Source organism: Mus pahari, chromosome 10, assembly GCF_900095145.1.
Source record: "Mus pahari chromosome 10, PAHARI_EIJ_v1.1, whole genome shotgun sequence".
NCBI classification, from domain to species: domain Eukaryota; kingdom Metazoa; phylum Chordata; class Mammalia; order Rodentia; family Muridae; genus Mus; species Mus pahari.
The window spans coordinates 48,280,695-48,299,260 of NC_034599.1; the positions used below are offsets into that span (position 1 = coordinate 48,280,695).

General features: G+C 43.6%; 1 protein-coding gene across 1 annotated transcript in view; it reads left to right on the forward strand.

Annotated features, from left to right (window-relative positions):
• The first annotated feature begins 407 nt into the window (after window positions 1-407).
• The window catches only part of Exph5 (exophilin 5), a 78,364-nt gene continuing 60,205 nt past the window's right edge, over window positions 408-18,566 (forward strand). Inside the window, exon 1 of the mRNA XM_021208059.2 lies at window positions 408-712. Coding sequence (XP_021063718.1) covers window positions 594-712 — 119 coding nt within the window. The 5' untranslated portion in view covers window positions 408-593. The remainder of the gene's footprint in view (window positions 713-18,566) is intronic.

An 18,566-nucleotide genomic window follows, 5' to 3' on the forward strand; every position in this document is an offset into this window, starting at 1 on the left:
ACAAAGTGAGTTTAGGCTTCCCTAAATAAGGGAATATTCTTTTAAATAAGGTAACACTTCTACTAACTCTCAAGCTCCTACCAGCTCTCCTGTTCTCAATCATTGAAAGACAGGATTAGTCCTGAATCTTTTTCCTTCTTAGTCTTTCTTCTAGACAAGCTCAAATTCTTCCAGCAAACAGCAACAGCCAAGCAAATACTTAGGGGCTAACACTCAAGGGCAAGGCTCCCTTAGAGACAGAATTATGTAGGCTTGTTTGCTTAACAAGTCACATAGAGGGTGGGAGGGCGGGGGACGCTGCAAAGCCCGCCCCGCCCCCCAAATGCGATTGGTTCCTTTTCTCCATTTAGTCACTCACTTTGCATCTCGGTTGGACAGGTTGAGAGAAACATGTCATTAAGGTGTTGTCAAAAGGAGCCCTGTATGTGTGGGCTGGTCCCGAGGTTTGTGGTTTTAGCTTTTCAAAGGCGCGGAGCTATTATGGGCTATGGAATCAAGTTCGGGAAAACTAGTCTTCATTATCTTGAAAAATGGCTTTGTAACAGGAGGCGCCAAGGAGCTTAAGTACACATAACTCGCACACGGGAGAGAAAATGACGAAAGTTCCTCAGGGGTTTGATTTCAGCTTCCTAAACGAGGAAGAAGCCAGGAAGATCCTCCAGGTACTGGAAAGAAATGAAGAACTCCGGAGGGCAGAGAAGGACAGGATCAGGTACGAAGCGAACTCCTCCTCTTGGGCTGGGCCTGCATCCTGTTGGCTTCCGAGGGAACCCAGGGACACCTGCTGGGACCCTGTGCAGGTGCTGCTTGGAGTGGCAAAAGGGAACAACGATGTTTCTGTGGGTCTCCAGATGCCTCCCGGGGCGCTCTCTCCAGGCTCTCCATCCCCAGCAACGCGGTTAGGAGTCCAGGACTCCGCAGGGAGGAGGGAGAAAGTCGCTCGTTCTTTGCATTTCTCGATGCGTGGGTCCCCGCCTGTTCAGGACACCTGAGCTAACCTCAGCGGGGAGGGGTTCCCGCATAGTAGAGGCGCAGGTGCGTCATAGGCTACTAGGGATAAGGTCCGACCGTTTTTGGGCACGTGAGTTGTTATTGTATGGCACTCCCTAGAACTGGATCCTGGCAGCTGCTCCCTCCAAGCTAGAGGCCCAGAAACGGAGGGAGATCCAGGAACTTGCCAGAGGGTCCTGTGTGGGTGAATGGGACTGAGACACGTGGGGTTGGCTGTGGTGTGGTGCTGTAAGGAGTTTTTACGGGATCTAACCGATGGCCTTATTAATAAATACAATGTTGTAGGTGAGGGAGGGATAAGAAACTAGCAAATTAAGTCCAAAAGTGATTCTTGGGAGCATAAATTAACTTGTTTTTTCCCTGCTGAAGTAATGGACCCACAGACCTAGTCAAGTCTTCTGCAGTGAGCAGTGGAGAGTGGGAGGAGATCCAAGATAGCACACAGGCTACAATGTATGCATAAGCTGGAGTTTAGAAAGCTGGCTTGGTCATTCAGGTTCCCAATCCCAATCAGTCCCTCCCACCTCCGCCCTTCTCTCTCTCACCCCAAAAGAAACGCCTCCAAGGACAGACTTCCAATTATGGAACCCTCCTTAGTCTTTGCTGAGACAGAAGACACTGGGCCCAAAGCTCCCTCTTCACTTTTTCTCCTATGTGGCTCTCTAGGGAGGGCGGGGGCAATGGTGCTTAAAGTTTGAGACTGGAAATCTCTCGTCACACTCTGCTTTTGAAAATCAGGCTCAGTCCCTTCCAATCAGTCAGTAAAGAGTCAATCACAGTCACTCTGAAAGCAGTGTGTTCACACTCACCCACGAGTGCCCACACATAGTGCACATTGGCCACACAGGGTGTCCCATTCAGAGAAGGACATAGATCTACTTAGGGCCCGCTTCAAAGCATACGCAATCCCCACACTCCCAAACTGTAATGCTCAGAGTAGGATGTTCCTTGTCTGTAAAGAGAAGGCAGACATTATACATGAGGGGACAGCTTGGCAGAATTAGGAAATAGAGGGAGGCGGGTTCACACTTAGGGATCAACTTGGGACTTTTAAAATTATAGTCACCTGTCCCTGAGTTTGTTGCCTGCCTGTGGATGCTAGCCTTGTCTGGCCTCAGTGAGAGAGGATACATCTAGTCCTACTGTGACTGATGTGCTGGGGGGAGGGGGGTGTCCCCTTCTCAGAAAAGAAGGGGAGAGTGGGGCATGAGCTCTGAGAGGAGGGCTGATATTGGGATGTAAAATTAATTAATTAAAAATAAATGATAGTTTTAGAAGATCCAATGGCACAATCTGCTAGCGTGTAGTATTTTTACCAGCTGTAGTCTTAGTGATATGATTTATTTTAAATTCCTTCAAGGGAGTTTCTTTCGTACTGTATTAGACTTACGTAAAATATGACAACTGAAGGAAAATAGATAAAAGGTATAGAGGACCTCTTTATAGTTTTACTGTTGTGAATATACTGTATGAGCGTGGTGCATGTGTGTGAAGTATATGCACATGTGTATGCATGTGGACAGTCATGGGAGCCAGAAGAAGACAGCTAAAGTCTTGCTCTCTTCTGCTCTGTCTTATTCCTTTGAAACAGGGTCTCTCACTGAACCTTGAGCTAGGTGGGCTGGTGGCAATTCTCCCGCCCTGTCCCTCACAGCTCTAGGGCTATAAGCGCCTGCCATAGTTGGCTTTTTCTATCCACCGATGTCAAGATACAAACTCGAGTCTTCTGTGCTTGCGCAGCAAGTGCTCCTCTTATCCCCTGGTTGTCCTCCTGCTCCATCGCCTTGTGCTTTCTCTGCTGCAGTCTGTGTCACCCACATCCTTGACTCTGGGGACATAGGTCTATGCATAGATGGCAACCGGCAAAAGCTTAGGAAGACTGCATCACTTCTTGTGATATCACGATGTTCATGTCCTCAATGAAGCACTAGCAGAAGAGCCGCATTGCTAGCACAAAAATAGAAATTATAACTGATAACCTACTAAAATAACCATCCAGTTAAAACATCACCACCACTGACATGTAAAATCACTTTAGGGAAAGTAGATGATTGGACCAAACGCCCAAAGCAATGACCCTGGCCCCTTCTTTTCTCCTGGTTACTTCCTGGCTCCCACTGTGGAATCCCCCATATCTCCATGGGATCATGGACCATGTTCATTCATTTCTGTAGCTGATACTGGCCTGCAGAAATGACCCAGGATAGCATGTAAGCCAGCTGTCTCTTCCGCTCATTATCTTGTAAAGTATGATCATTATATTTTCCAAATAAAAACTCAGGGTGCATGACTTATGGAATCCCAGACTGTAACTTCAGAAACAGTTCAAAGGGCCTTTCTGGGAGATGCTTAGGGCCTCTATGCCTCCTCAGAACCAGCTTCTTGAAGTAGGGTTCCCTTGGCTAACACAGTAAGGCACTAGATAGAGGCACTTGGCAAGGCAGCTGACTGAGAGATATGATGATTCACCTGCATTTATGATAGATTTGAAATGCCAACAGGACAACTAAAAAAGAATCCCTATGTTAGAAATAAAAGGTGACTATTACATGGACGCAGGGATGCTCAGATGTGGATGACAGTACTATAGGAATAGTTGAGGACCCAATGTAGGAGACAGAACTCCCCAAGAACTCTTCATCATGTAGGGATGTCTCCTGATCTTCACCAGTACTCAGCCTCTTTGACTTCAGTTTTTAGGGGAGCATTTGCATTTGATATAGCAATGTTTCTAACATATAAGAAGTTCACTCAAATTTTAATCACTAAGATTCAAGTTGATAAATAAGCAAAAATCAATCACATTTGAATATAGGTAAGCAGTAAATGAAATAAATGGGGGAAGGTTGAGTCACAATAATAATGGAAAATTAATTTTGAAATGCCCATGGCATGCATGTTGTTAGTGACTTAAGTAGACTTCAAACTTTTTCTACAAGATTTGTTTTTATTATTTTGAACTGTATGTATACGCATATCTTTGTGTAGGCATTTGCATGTGACCATAGAAACCAAAAGAGGGCGTGGAATACTCCAGAGGTTGAGTTAGAGTGTGGTTGTAAGCTGCCTGATGTGGGTGCTGGGAACCACAGTTGGGTTCTCTGCAAACACAGTGTGCATTCTTGACTGCTGAGCCACCTCTAAACCTTACAGTGATCAAGAACAGAATTTGGATAAACCTGACCTTTGACCCAGTTATCCATTTCTTAGATATTGATTAGTAGGAGGCTTGAGTAAGAGGAGATGGCTAGAGCAGCCTTCACTAAGTACTACCTTTTGTATAGCAATAGTAATTATTGTCCTAATAATAACAGCTAACACTTGTTAGGCACATACCGTATACTGATCATTGCACTAAACATGCTGTGCAGAGTTCATGTGTCTGGATGCCCTCTTTAGTTTCCATTTCACAGAGAAGGAAACGTCTTGTAAACGTTGAGTATCTTGGTAAGTAGTAGAGTCAGAAGTTAAATCTAAGTCTATCTTAAAATTATGTTGCCTGTTAACATTGAGTAATAGTCACAGCCATTCCTTGGGTCAAATATTATGACGTTTAACAATGTCAAGGAACTTGCCCAGGATACTATAGCCCACAAAATACAAATCTAAAATGTGAGCCAAGATCAATCCGGCTCTAAATAACTTTTATCTTTCCCATATTGAATGTATACATATTTATATATATATTTACATATGTGTGGACTTTTATGTATTTGCTTTTATTTTCATCCTAAATCTGACCAACAGAAATTTTTGATTTTTCTTTCTTAAAAGCTATCAGTAGGGGCTGGAGAGTTGGCTCAGTAATGAGCAATGACTTTTCCTGTGGAAGATCTGGGTTCAATTCCCTGTATCCCCCTGGTGGCTCACAAACATCCATTACTCCATCCGTTACTCTAGTTTCAGGTTATCTGATGTCTCCTTCTGATTTCCATAGGCAAGGCTTGCCTCAGTAATACTCCCAGGGATCCAGGTTCAGTGAGAGACCTTGCCATTAAATAAACAAACAAACAAACAAATAAATAAATAAATAGTAGAGGAGGGATTAAGGAAAACAGTCAACTTAAGTATGTACATTCAGCCACACACTTATATATACAAACATACATACACACTAAAATGCATATTGTGCATTTAAAATCAAAATCTTGCTATTTATTTGTTTATTTATTTATTTATTGGTGGTGGTGGTGCTGGTGGCAGTGGCAGTGGCGGCAGCGGTGGCAGTGGAGGTGGTGCCATGTGCATGCCACAGTACATGATTGGAAGTCAGAGGACAATGTGCCAAAGTTGGTTCTCTCAGTCCACCATGTCAGTCTCGGAGATCAAACTCAGGTGGTCAGACTTGCAAGCAGGCACCTTTACTCAGTGAGCTATCTCTGGCCCCATATACATTTACATTTTGTATAATTGTGTGTGTGTGTGTGTGTGTGTGTGTGTGTGTGTGTGAGTCCTTGTGTGAGAGTCAGGCAATAACTTGAAGGAGTTGGTTCTCTCCAGGAGATAGAACTCAGGCTGTCAGGCTCGGGGGCAGGTGTGTTTTCTAGCTAAGCCATCTTGCTGACCGTGTGTGTGTGTGTGTGTGTGTGTGTGTGTGTGTGTGTGTGTGTGTGCGCGCGCGTGCGTGCATTTCATAAAACTATACTTCAAACTGCTGAAAGGGTTACCTCTTAGGAATAATATTTAATGGAAGTTAACCTTTTCATTACTTTGTTACAATTACATGTTCTTTAAAAAACAATTTTAAAGGCTTTGTTTTGGTGATAAAGCTATGCCGACTTTGAGTATTTTTGCTTTAATGTATTTTCATTATTTATTAAATTTGCCTATTCACTTTTTGCATGTGGTATATGAGTCTGGGTATATGCCTACCACAGTGGGAATGTGGAAGCCAACGCACAACTCTTTGCACCTTTACCTTGCTTTTGAGGTCTCCCTTGTCATAATTTCTGCTGCTGAATATCCCAGGCTAGCTGGCCCATGAGCTTGCAAGCACTTCTGCTCTCTCTGCCTCCCATTTCCCAGGGCAGTGCTGAGCTCACAGGTGCAAGCTGCTCATTTGGCTTTTCTGTTAGTTCCATACTTACTTAAACGGCTTTTATCCACTGAGCCGTTTTCCCACCCCTGTATTTATTTTTGAGGCAGGATCTCTCCATGTATCCCAGATTGGGCTGGAACTCACTGTGTAGCTTACTTTGGCTACCCTTGAACTTTTGGCAATCCTCCTGTCTGAGACTCCTAAGTGCTAGGATTGGAGGCATGAGCTCTGCTTGCAGGTTATAAATACCTTCTTAAATAATTTCTTTTAAATGTATGTCTAGTAACTTGTCTGCCCTTGTCACTCTCTTTCTAGTGTTATGATACACACACACACACACACACACACACACACACACACACACACATACATATTATATGTGTAAATTGGTACAGGGTGAACGGAACACCAGCTTTGATTCCCTGTGATCAAGGATTATTTTGGGTGGAGTTAGACACTTGGTAGTCATTCCATGCTTAGTTACAGAAATGTAACCACTGTGTAAAGAATACAAGCAAGGGGGAGAAAAATGTGGGCAACTACATGTGAACAGAAAGTCAGATTGAGGCTAGTCTAAAAATACTTTCTCATCCCCACAGATGATCTTTTTTTTTAAGATTTATTTATTTATTATATGTAAGTACACTGTAGCTGACTTCAGACACTCCAGAAGAGGGTGTCAGATCTTGTTACGGATGGTTATGAGCCACCATGTGGTTGCTGGGATTTGATCTCCGGACCTTTGGAAGAGCAGTCAGGTGCTCTTACCCACTGAGCCATCTCACCAGCCCCCCACAGATGACCTTAAAACCAAGAAATGAATGCCAAGGCATGGGGGACGGTCAGGCTAGGTCAGTAGGAAAATGTTCCCCTTCTCACAGCTATGCAGAGGTGGCAGCAAGGCTATGCCATCCCCACACGGGGGAGAATTCTAACGCTGTCACACATGTGGGTGCTTGTGTAGTTGCTTGCTGCCCAGGCTGTGTATTTGAGAATCGCAGGCTCATCTCCTCCCACTCCTACCTCCCAGAATGTTTCCTTATTGACATTGCCAGTGGCTCTGCTTTAAAGGCTGTACTTTAATCAATTAGCACACCACAGTCGCCAGCTTCCCCAAGCCCTGTGTTAGCCTTCTAATGGTGAAAGAAGAGATGGAGGGCTCTTGGGACCAAAGACTGTGATTTTTTTTTTTAATAGTAACATTGAGTTTGCCTTAGTTTGGCTTGTAGAAAGCACATTTAACAGTAGCTAAAGGAACAGGGGGATGGGAAACGACTAATGGAAGCATGTGACCTACTCTGGTCACTATTCTTCCATCCCTCATCACTGTGGGTTTATTTTTAAATCTATGTTTACTGTTTACATGGAAATTGAGTCTATAACCTTTGAGAGTGTCTTCCTCAACTCAGGAAGGTGCCATACAGGTGTCACTAGTTGTTGTATATACCAAGAATCCATTCCTTTGTAGGGCTGAGTACTACTCCATTGTATACATGTACAATAGGTAATTACTTCACCCACTGAGGTACATTTTAGATTATTTCCAGCTTTGGGAGACCTTGAATAGAAGTTCTACAAACATTTATACACACTATTGTGTAAACATAAGTGTTTATAAGGAATGTACTTGCCAGAGCCTGTTTTTTAATTCATACAGTATTTGCTGAGTTATTTTCCCTAATAGCTGTAATATGTTGTATTGCTAATAGTAGAATATGAGAGTTCCAGGTTTTATCTTAATAACTCAGGCTACTATAATAAGTAAATACCTTAAGTGGGGTTGTCTAAAAACACAGAAGTTTATGTTAATAGTTCTGAAGCTGGGAAGTCTAATATTGAATATTAAATGTTTTCAATATTTTTATTTTACCCTGTTTTATAAGCATGGGGTATTACCATATTCTATTTTGCATTTCCTAATGACTAATGATAAACATGTTCATGTGGTTATCTGCCTTTTATGTATTCTCTTTGATGTCTGTTCAAATCTTTGCATATTTTTAATTGAATTGTTTGTTTTCTTACTGTTGGTTTCTTTGTCTTTATGTATTCTGGACACTATCATTATGTGATACAGGGTTTTACAAGCATTTCCTCCCAGATGTAACTTGTCTCATAGTATCTTTGTAGAACAACAACAAAGAAATTCATTTTTATGAATCCAATATACAAAGGTTTCTCTTGTGAATTATGCTTTTGGTAACATTCTGAGACCTCTACCACATGCAAAAGCAAAGAATTTTTCCCTGTGGTTTAAAGGGTTTTTCTTTTGAGTTTTATGTCTTAGATACTTCTATTTTGAAATATTTTTGTGCGTAGTATGCAGTTTAGTTTGGGCTTTCTCTTATTTCTTAGCTATGGGTGCCCAGTGTATTTCTTAGAAAGAAATTCCTCCTTCACTAACTTGCTTCTGTGCCTTTGTAAAACTATATTTGGGGGGTGCATTTCTTAACTCTGCCCTACTTTATTGTCTATATGCTATTTCCTCAATAAATGCTACACATGTTTCATTCCCATGAGTTTATTGTAAATCTTAATATCAAAATTATAAAAATAGGGGCTGGAGAGATAGCTCAGTGGTTAGGAGCACTGACTGCTCTTCCAGAGATCCTGAGTTCAATTTCCAGCAACCACATGGTGGCTCACAACCATCTGTAATGGGATCTGATGCTCTCTTCTGGTGTGTATGAACACAGTGACAGTATATACATAAAATCTTTTTAAACAAATTATAAAAACAACTATTTTGCCTATTTACTTCCTTTACTTTTCTGTGTCAGTTGTAGATTTACCTCATGCTATTAGTACAAATCCACACTGAGAATCTTGTGTCCCAACACTCTGCTAAACTCATGTAGAGGTGGTTTTATTTCCTCTTGTCTGACAGGTATGTCTTTTATCCTTCCTGCCTAATATTAATTAAAACTTCCAACATAGGGCTGGACAGGTGGCTCATCAGTTAAAAGCATTCACTGGCTGTTCTTCCAGAAGACCTCGGTTCAGTTCCCACATTGCACCTCACAACTCCAGACACACACACACACACACACACACACACACACACACACACACACACACTTCCAACATGACATTGAGCAGGGCTGAGGAGGTGCACATCCTTGCCTTGACTCAGAACCATCAGTCTTTTGGTGTTAGGTGTGTTGTTGCTTATGATTTTCTGATTGATGCTTTGCATCAGATTTTATCTCTTACTGCTAAAAATTTTGAGCAAATTCTTTAGAAACACTGCTTAATGTGCTCATGTGGTTTTCCATCTTTAGACCTGATACGGTGTGTACAGTAGCCACTTTTAAAATACCGAATCAACATTGCTATTGCAGAATGAACTGTGTTTTTTGAAACGTGTGCTGGTCTAACCTGGGTTCCTCAGTGTGGCCTTGGAGAGAGCTATCACATAGATAGTTGACTGAAAATGGGATCACTGAGTAACATCCTACTGTAATGAAGCTGATATCCTCACTAAAAAAAAAAATCTGAACACAAGGGGCAGGCATAGCAAAAAAGCCATGTGCAGACACCATTATAGTTATATCAGAGATGAATGGTCAGGAACAAGGATGGTCCGTTGGAGGAAACAGGGCCCCATGTTGACCTTGACCTCCAGAACTGTAGGGTCATAACCCATCTACAGCCACATAATTTCTTTATTTTGATATTTTATTGTAGTACTTTCTTACCACCAGGCCAGCACACAGGCGCACACTCAAGGCAAGCCCCATTGGCCAGGGTGTATTGCTATTATAGTTAAAAATTTAGTTTGCTAATGTTTCCTTAGGGGTTTTGGCACCTGAATTGGTAAAAGATACTGAGATAGATAGATAGATAGATAGATAGATAGATAGATAGATAGATAGATAGATAGATAGATCATATTATTGCTTTACTTTGTTTTTGAGACAGTTTGATATATAACCCAATCTGTCCTCATATGTTGTACCCCAGGCTGGCCTCAAACTTCTGGTCCTCCTGACTTGTCTTCCAAGCTTTGTCATGAGAGACATGAACCACTGTGCCATGCTTGTGGTTCTTGTCTGCTTAAATGTAGAGTAAATATAGCTTTATTACAGATTCTCTTCTATTCCTGTAAGAGGTGGTGTAGCTTCTTCTATAAGCATTTGGTAAAAGGCCCTGGTACTGGAGTTTTGTTTTCTGTACGTTTTAAGTTATAAATCCAATTTTTTTAATGACACAGGGCTTTTCCAGATAGGTTACCAGCTTAAGTTGTGTAGTTGGTGGTTTCAAAGGAATGCGTCCATTTTGCTTATATTATCATACTGAGGTGTACAAGGTTGCTGTCATGTGTTTCTGGCAGGCTACATTAATAGCATCATCTTTTGACATGCGACTTCTATCATGATATGAGTACACTTATTTAGGTCTACCATGTTGTTTCCTGTTCGTTATTTTTATATGTTCCTCATTTTCTCCTCCCGCCTGCAACATTAAAGTATTTTTAAATATTTATTTATTATTTTAATATTTTAAATTGTTTATTATTTTAAATGTTTCTTTATTATTATGTGGGGAAGGGGGCATGCACATGTGCCATAGCACACAAGGAGGGGGTCAGAGGACAGCTTGATTAAGCTGGTTCTCTCCCTCTACCTCATGGGTCCCAAGGCTCATAGAGCCTCCGTTTGCTGAGCCTTCTCACTGGCCCCTTGCAGTGGCTTTAAGCATTTTGTTTTGTTTTTCAAATTTGTTTACTGAAGATTTTGCTGTTTATATGTATAAATGTTTTCATGTTTGCTCTGGTAATCACACACACACACACATCTTTTCACAGGAAACTTATAAATCACTATTTAACATGAAATGTAAGAAATCACTTTTACAGAGGTCAGTTTACCCCTTTATGTAGAACTATGTATAATATAAATACAATTTTTGCTTTTAACCTTCAAATATACTTTATAGAACTCAATAAAATAATAATTTATTTCATAGTTCTTTGTATCTATGAGTTTGCACCTATGGATTTAACCTAGCATCTAACTACATCTATCTACCCCCCCAACCACCCACCCACCCATCCATCCAGATTGAAGGTCAACCAGATGGCTTTGCCTACACTGCTAAGCACTATCTAAGATTCACTCCCAACCCATGGGTCAAAACTATTTAAAAGGGAACTGCATCTGTATTCATTATGTGCATGCATTTTCTTGTCATTATTCTCTGAATAATACATTAAAACCATCATATCTTATAGCATTGCATATTATTTGGTGATTTTTTTTCATTCTTTGCTGATTTTCATAGTACTTTATACAGATGTGAGTGTTCATGTTTTTGTTTGTTTGTTCTTTATTTCTGAGGGTCCTGGCTTCTATGCGGACAGCCTGCTGCTAACAAATGCTGCTTCATTCTTCTGCCAGTGTCTTTCCCCCTGGTTCCTGGAGAATGTTTCACTGGGCAGGACATTAGAGTGGGCTGTTCTTTCCTCTTGGCACTTTGCAGAGTCGCCCCTGTCATGTTTCTCTCCCAGCTGTCTTCTTTATACATCATACATATCTTTATACATATTATACATATACATATCTTTATACATATTTTGTTGAAACAAGGTCTCATTTAGCCCAGGCTAGCCTGTAACTAATTATGTAGCTAAAGCCTTGAAGGTCTTTTTGATCCCCCTGACCCTGCCTCCCAAAACTGGGGTTACAGCCATGTGCCACCATGCCTAGGTCCTATTCATACCTTTTAGTTTTCTGGAGCCCTTTCTCAGTCCTCCATCTTCCTGTAAGGTACAGAGAGGGGAGAATCGAAGCTGGGTGGGGGAGTTGCCCCGTTGTCTTAGAACTGCAGTTCCTCTAATCAGAACAGATTCCTTCCCTTGGTGTTTTAGCAGTGTGCATGTTTGCTGTCCCTGCCTTTGCTCCCAGGAGACCCCTTCCCTGCACCTCCACCATTCCTACACCTTATATTCAAATTAGAGGTACTTTCTGGATGTCTCTGGCTCATTCCAGCCCCTCTCCTGGGAGTCAGTTGGAATCCAACTGAAAGAAAAAAAAAAAAAAAAAAAACAAGCTACTCTGTGTGTCAGGTAGAATGGAGCACAGTGAATTGGCCATGTGGCCACAGAGAGAACCAGCAAAACAATAGGGGGACAGAGATGGCAAGCCAGAGGAGGGCAGTGCATGGAGCCTGTAGCACAAAAGCTACAGAAGCCATGGCATACTAGAAAGCGGTTCTTCTCAGGTCATGGGGAGGAAAAGACAAATGCCTGCTTTGCTGTGTTGGCCAAGTTCAAGCTAGCAATAGTTTAACAACCAGCTTGCAGAATTCCCAAATATTAAATGAGAGCCAGATCTAAAAGTCACTATTTAGAGACAAAGGGGGGGGGGGGCGGGACTTGGTGGCATTCTCCAAGCCTCTAGCTCCTTCAAGAGAAACAGGAATCGTGGCAGGGGTGACCAGGGGGTTAGTGATGGCAGAGCAGGTCATTTGCAGAAGTTCTCCACAGTAAGGCAGTTGAGGGAAAGGGGCAAGCCCTTGACTTGCCTCTCTCCTAACCTACCAGCTCCTGTAGGATTACAGCAGGAAGCAGAGGGGCAAGCTATGAGAGCCTGGGAAGCATAGCCTGCAGGTGTCCTCTCCCTTCTTCCCTTGCATGGCTGTGCCTCTTTTCTGTCTCCCTTCAGAATCTTCCTTCTCTCACTGCTCGTTCATTTTGCTTTCCCTCCTGAGAGTTCTCCAGAACGCCCCCCACGTGTGACACTGCTGTCCACATCCCTCCTTTGCCCTTTGTTCTTTCTTTACACTCTGCACTTTGGGAGATTCCTATTCTATTGTGGCTTCCCCTACCTGGGGCTGCTCCCTGCCTTGCTCCCTTCGGGGTGGAGCATTTCCTTCTCAGAAAGGGACTGTGACCAGATACTGTCAGATCTGTAAAAGTCAACATCTTTGAGCATAGATTCAGGGTACCGTAGGTACTGGAGGCTCTCTGGGATGAAACTGAAGACTGAAGGACTTGAGACCGGAAGATTTTCAGGCACAGGTTGTGCATAGCCCATGCCGACTCCTCCCATGGTGCCTTTGACTCTGTGTCTTCCGACTGGCCGATTCTCCTTGGTTCAGATTCTGGATGAAGGACGGAACTGTAATTCCAGTCACTTACACTCATGATAGGCTGCCCTAAGTGAGGCCAAGCACCCACTCTGAAGTCCCCGCCTGTGTGAAGCTTAGTGTTGGGCTGTCTATGCAGTGGCTGCAGACCACTGGGTTCAGCTGAAGTGATGCCGCGCTGCTGTGGCGGGCACAAGACTTGCCAGTCTGGAGGGAGTAGCTGTGCACCTGCCTTCTCCATGCTCTGGCAGCTCCTCTTCTGTGTGTCTGCCTGCACACCAAGGCCATCGGCACATCTGCTGGGAACGTTTCACCTCTGTGATGACATGTCTTCAGCTATGGTGATCCTTAGCTGTGGTTGAAATGAAAATGATTTAAGAAACTCTCCAAACTACCAATGCCAGGCCCATAAAATTCTTCTCTCTCTCTCTCTCTCTCTCTCTCTCTCTCTCTCTCTCTCTCTCTCTCTCTCTCTCTGTTTCTCTCTCTCTCTCTTCCTTCCCTCCTTCCTTCCTTCCTTATTTAATATCTGAGGTTCTAGGATTCAGGTCCCTGTTGGAGCTCCACTTGCCATGGGTGTGAATCTCAGTTCATGAAGAAACCTCAGAGTCTGGAATGTAAATTTTTCTCAGGGAGGCTAAGGCTCCAAGAAGCCTACTGGAAGCTGCCAGGACCCAGTATGCCTCATGGGCTAGGCTTTTATTAGGAACAACTCCACACAAACATCAAAACGTGTTTACAAGAAATAGAAGGGTTTGTTTAATAGATCACCGGGGGGCACAAAGACCAAGGAATACGAATAGAAATAGATGGAAATATAAGAAATATAAGAAGCCCATATGTCTTGTGAAAAATACATTCCAGCTCCTGACCTGGAAAGCCTGTTTCACAGACCATGCCTTCTGCCTTAGCGTGCCGAGGCTCAGAATGCTCCTACTTATAGAACATGCTTCTTCCTCAGATGCTGTTTGCAACATCCTTTATTCTTTGGCAATTTTATGCATGTATACAAGGTATTCTATCCATTCCTACAACACTTCCTTCCAGACACATGCCAACACAGCCCCCTCCCACATAAATGCTCTCCCCCCCCTCACCCCACCCCCACCTCCCCACCCCCATCTCCATCCCCATCCCCACCCCCACCCCCAGAGCCTAATTAGTGCTGCTGCTGGAGTGTTGACTGATGTGGTTTGGTCCGGTGTAAGTCTTGGGCAGATGACTGTAGCTGAAATGCGCCTATCAGTACAGCAGACACCTTGTGTCTATAAGGTAGTGAGCACAGCACATTTTCCCATTTCCCTCCCCCTTTTTGGCAGTGTTCCGTTAGCCTTTGAGGGGGGTGATATGCGTGCCCTGTTTGAGGCTGCGTGCTCACTTATTCTCAGCTCTTTGTTAAGCCGTGTTGCAGTCAACTGCAGTAGAGCTTCTCTGGCCAAGGATGCGGGCAGCACTAATCTATGATTATAGCCATAAATATTTAGAAGGCAGTCTCGAACATGTCCATTTAGCAAAACAACAGCGATAGCTAACACCCTGGGCCTATGACCTATTGACCGAGGGGTATTGATCAGATTGACAGTTCTGGGCATGTGAGCAGCCCTTTTAAAGCTCCTCGGGTGAGACTGATGTAGGCTAAGGGAACTGACAGGTCCCCTGGGCACTTGGATCATGTACTTCAACTGTCCTATCTTTCCTACTTTGCATGAGTTGTGAGATACTGGTAATATTTCAAAAAATCCTATGCTAGGGAGGAAAAAGCCTGGGGTCCTGCCATGGATCCATTGAGAGGACTATGCCTGCTGTAAACATGGTGAACTTGGTGTCTAGAAGTTTTTGATTTTGAAGTTTCTTACTGGACCAAAGTTACCTTCTGCTCCCAGAGCTGATTAGTCAGGTAACTGGGAGAATCACCTTTTGCTTTCACTGATTTTTATCTCACAGACTCCCCACCCCCACCCCAGTGCGGGTTATTGCACACACAGAGGCTGTAATGGCCACAAGCTGCTTAGGCTCTGGCCTTAAGAATTGACTTCCGTAAGCCCCACTACAGTGGGGTGTAGGCATTCTTCACCTTGGCTGTTAAAAGTTTGAGCTCATTTCCTATTCCTTAAGTGGCTGCCATGTACTCTGTGGCTCTCTTCTCCCAAACGCTGTGATTCTAACTTGTTAGCTGGGTTGTAATGTTTGCACTTGGGCTTGTACTTAAGCTGTGCCTTTTCCTGGGGTGATGTGGACAAAATCTGTTCAGCCCAACTAAAGCATCAGCAACAGATCAAATAAATGATTCCAGCAGGGCGGAGCTTCCTAGCCTGGTGAGTTAGCAGAACTAGGGATGAGGTTAGCTACAGAGCGTGGGTTACTGAAGGCGGCTGCATCACTGAAAAGCTCACACCAGGATGGGTGATCCCCAGGACCCCCTGAATGGCTCCCTTGGCAAGGTGGGGTCAGCCTCCTCTCTCGGACTGCTGTTACTGTTTGTATAGCCTTAGGGAGGCATCTGGTGGTCTTGTAAGTTTCAGGAGCTTCTTAGGCTTATGAAGTTCATTTACATTTTCAAGGACATCCCTCTATGAAGGAATGTTTCCATTTGGAAGACATGGCTACACACATTTAGACGTTCCTCTGCAGGACTAAGAGCCAAGCAAGATCTCTGCTTGCTGGAAGTTGTCCCTGAGTAGCTGTTGGTGCTTTAGTCCTCGCTGTATAAAAAGAAAAACTCCTATGTGTGTGGGAAGTGACTGGAAATGGCCCTGTACTCCACTGGGGTATGTGTAAGCAAGAGTATGGCCACCCCTTCAATGTCATCGGGCAGTCTCCCTACCCACTCACCACTGTTCAGTCTTAACTGCAGGTATAGCACTGGCTCCAGAGAAGGCAACTGGAAAGGCCAATAAATTAGGTCATGTCTATCCATAGCTGTTTAATTACCTAGCCTCTGCCATCCAGGCAGACATCTTTAAACATTTATGAGTAACATATCCCCTCCAAGTTAGCTGTCTCTACCTTCTCAGCCACCTCCTCCAGGTTCTGCTAAAGTCTGGTTCTGCTCGCTGTCCATCACCACCTCAGCTTTCTTCTTTCTTCTTCATTTGCTGACGTTTGACGCTTTCTCTGTGCTGCTGAGGTTTTAGAGGAGAGTCTACTGGGATAACCCAATACATGAATGTACTATGTGCATGTGTGTGTGCATGTGTGTGTGCATGTGTGTATGCAAGTGTGTGTGCATATGTTTGTGTGTGTGTGTGTGTGTGTATGTGTGTGTGTGGAGGTCAGAAGTCGACATCAGAAACTTTCCTCAGTCGCTTTCCACCTTACTTTTCCACAGTGAGCCTGGAGCTTGTCCACTTAGCTAGGCTGGCTGGCCAGGTTGCTTTGAGGATTCCTGCCTCCATCCTCCAAGCACTGGGTTCACTGGGAACTGCCACGCCTACCCAGTATTTGCCTGAGTTCTAGGGATTCAAACTCTGGCCTCGTTGCCTGCATGGCAAATGTTTTTCTATGTGAGCTATCTCCTTAGCCCGTGTAAGATTTTATTAAAACAATTTCCACATATCTAAAAATGAATTTGCAAATATTATAAATACTACAATTTCCAATTCTCTCTCTCTCTCTCTCTCTCTCTCTCTCTCTCATTATGTGTGTGTGTGTGTGTGTGTGTGTGTGTGTGTGTGTGTGTGTTCCATTGAAGGCCAGAGGCCTTCAATCAGGAATTGTTTCTCAGGAGCCATTTGCTTGGTTTTTGAGACAGTCTCTTGCTGGCTGGAATCTGAGTAGACTGGGTCCGTTTCTGCCTCCCCAGGACCAAGATTACAAGTGTGTGCCTGGCTTTTTAAAGATGGGTTCTGGGGAGTCAAGTTTGGTTCCTCATGGGAACGGTGCTATCTTCTGAATTCGGGGGATGGTTTTATGATGCATGTGGTACCAATGCCTTTCGTCTCCGGCTCACTTCAGCTCCACCTCGTTGGTACTGCAGGCCCCCATTGGTCACAGCCTCCTCAGACAAAGACTGCACCTCCATGAGTAGGTCAGGTCAGGTGACCCAGAGCCTGGCTAATTCTTTACCTTGGACGTTTTCTTCCTGGGAAGCAGGAGTTTGGGAGTGTAACTCGGGCACGCACCAGCATTACAACTTCACTTCCTTTCGGAGCTGACAAATGTGACTAGCACCTCTATTTGGTTGTTACAGCAATTATCTTTGGAACTTGTCGCAGGTTCAGAGTTCAGGTTCCTCCTCTTAGTGCTTCAGTGCACCAAGGATAGAGATTGGGGAGCTCTGTTCCTCTCTTTAATGACAGCATCATGGGACAGATTTGTTTATATCAGAATTCAGCAACACTGCAACACTAAGCACTCATTCTGATGGTAGGAATACCTGAGTCTTACTATGTTCCTAGTTGCAAAGATACAAAACACCCCCTTTAAAATCTTTCAACCTGGTGAGGATTTAAGTACCATAGAGTCAGCATTCAACATCCATGGGGGATAGGTGCCAGCACCTACCGTCAGATGTCAAAACCCACAGATGCTGAAGTCCTCTATTTAAAGTGATGTATACATGCATTTACCTACAATCTGTGGCCACCCTACTGTAAGACCTTTTTTGATTACTTATAATACTTAACCCAATTTAAATGCTATGAAAATTGGCATGCTATGTTTTCTAGAGAATAATGACTAAAAAGTGTATGAATTTCATACATATTTAATGTATTTTTTAAATACTGTTAATTCATGTTTTTTTTTTAATCCATGAGTATAGAGACCATTAATAGCAAGGGCCAACTCTATATTCACTACTATGTGGTAAATGATCAGGCAGTTATATATAGAACCGCAGAGGTCATTGAGTACCATACTGGAGGAAATGATGCCTGAATTGAGTTTGGAGAGAGCTGAGGAGTGGGTAGAGGTGGACAGGGTCCTGGACATACAATGAGTAATGTTGACAAGACTAGGCTATGTGGGAAACCACAGTGAGATGCAGCCAGAATTCATAGGTCAGACCAGCAGGGTACAAAGTAAGAGGCAAGCATGTGAGTTAAGAGACAAAGGTGGATCATGGAAGACCCCTGTGCCATGCCCCAAACCCGAGGCTTGATAAAGCAAAAGGTGAGGGGGAAGCATGGACATAGTTAGAGCAACAGAGTAATGAAGTCAAAATTTCTTTGCAGGTAGATCATGCTGGGTCAAGTTTGGATTAAGAATTCTGTGTGGAAGTTTAATGCCTTCTAAAGTTCATGTGTCAGGAATTTGTGCGCCAGTACTGTAGTGCTGGAAGGTGGGACCCTAAAGAGGTGGCTGGGTCAGAGGGTTATGCTCATCTAAGTGGACTGTCATCATTGCAGGAGTGAGAGAAACTTTGTACAAAAGCAAGTTGGGGGCATGGAGATGGAGCTCAGTTAGGAGAGTGCTTGCCTAGCATGAA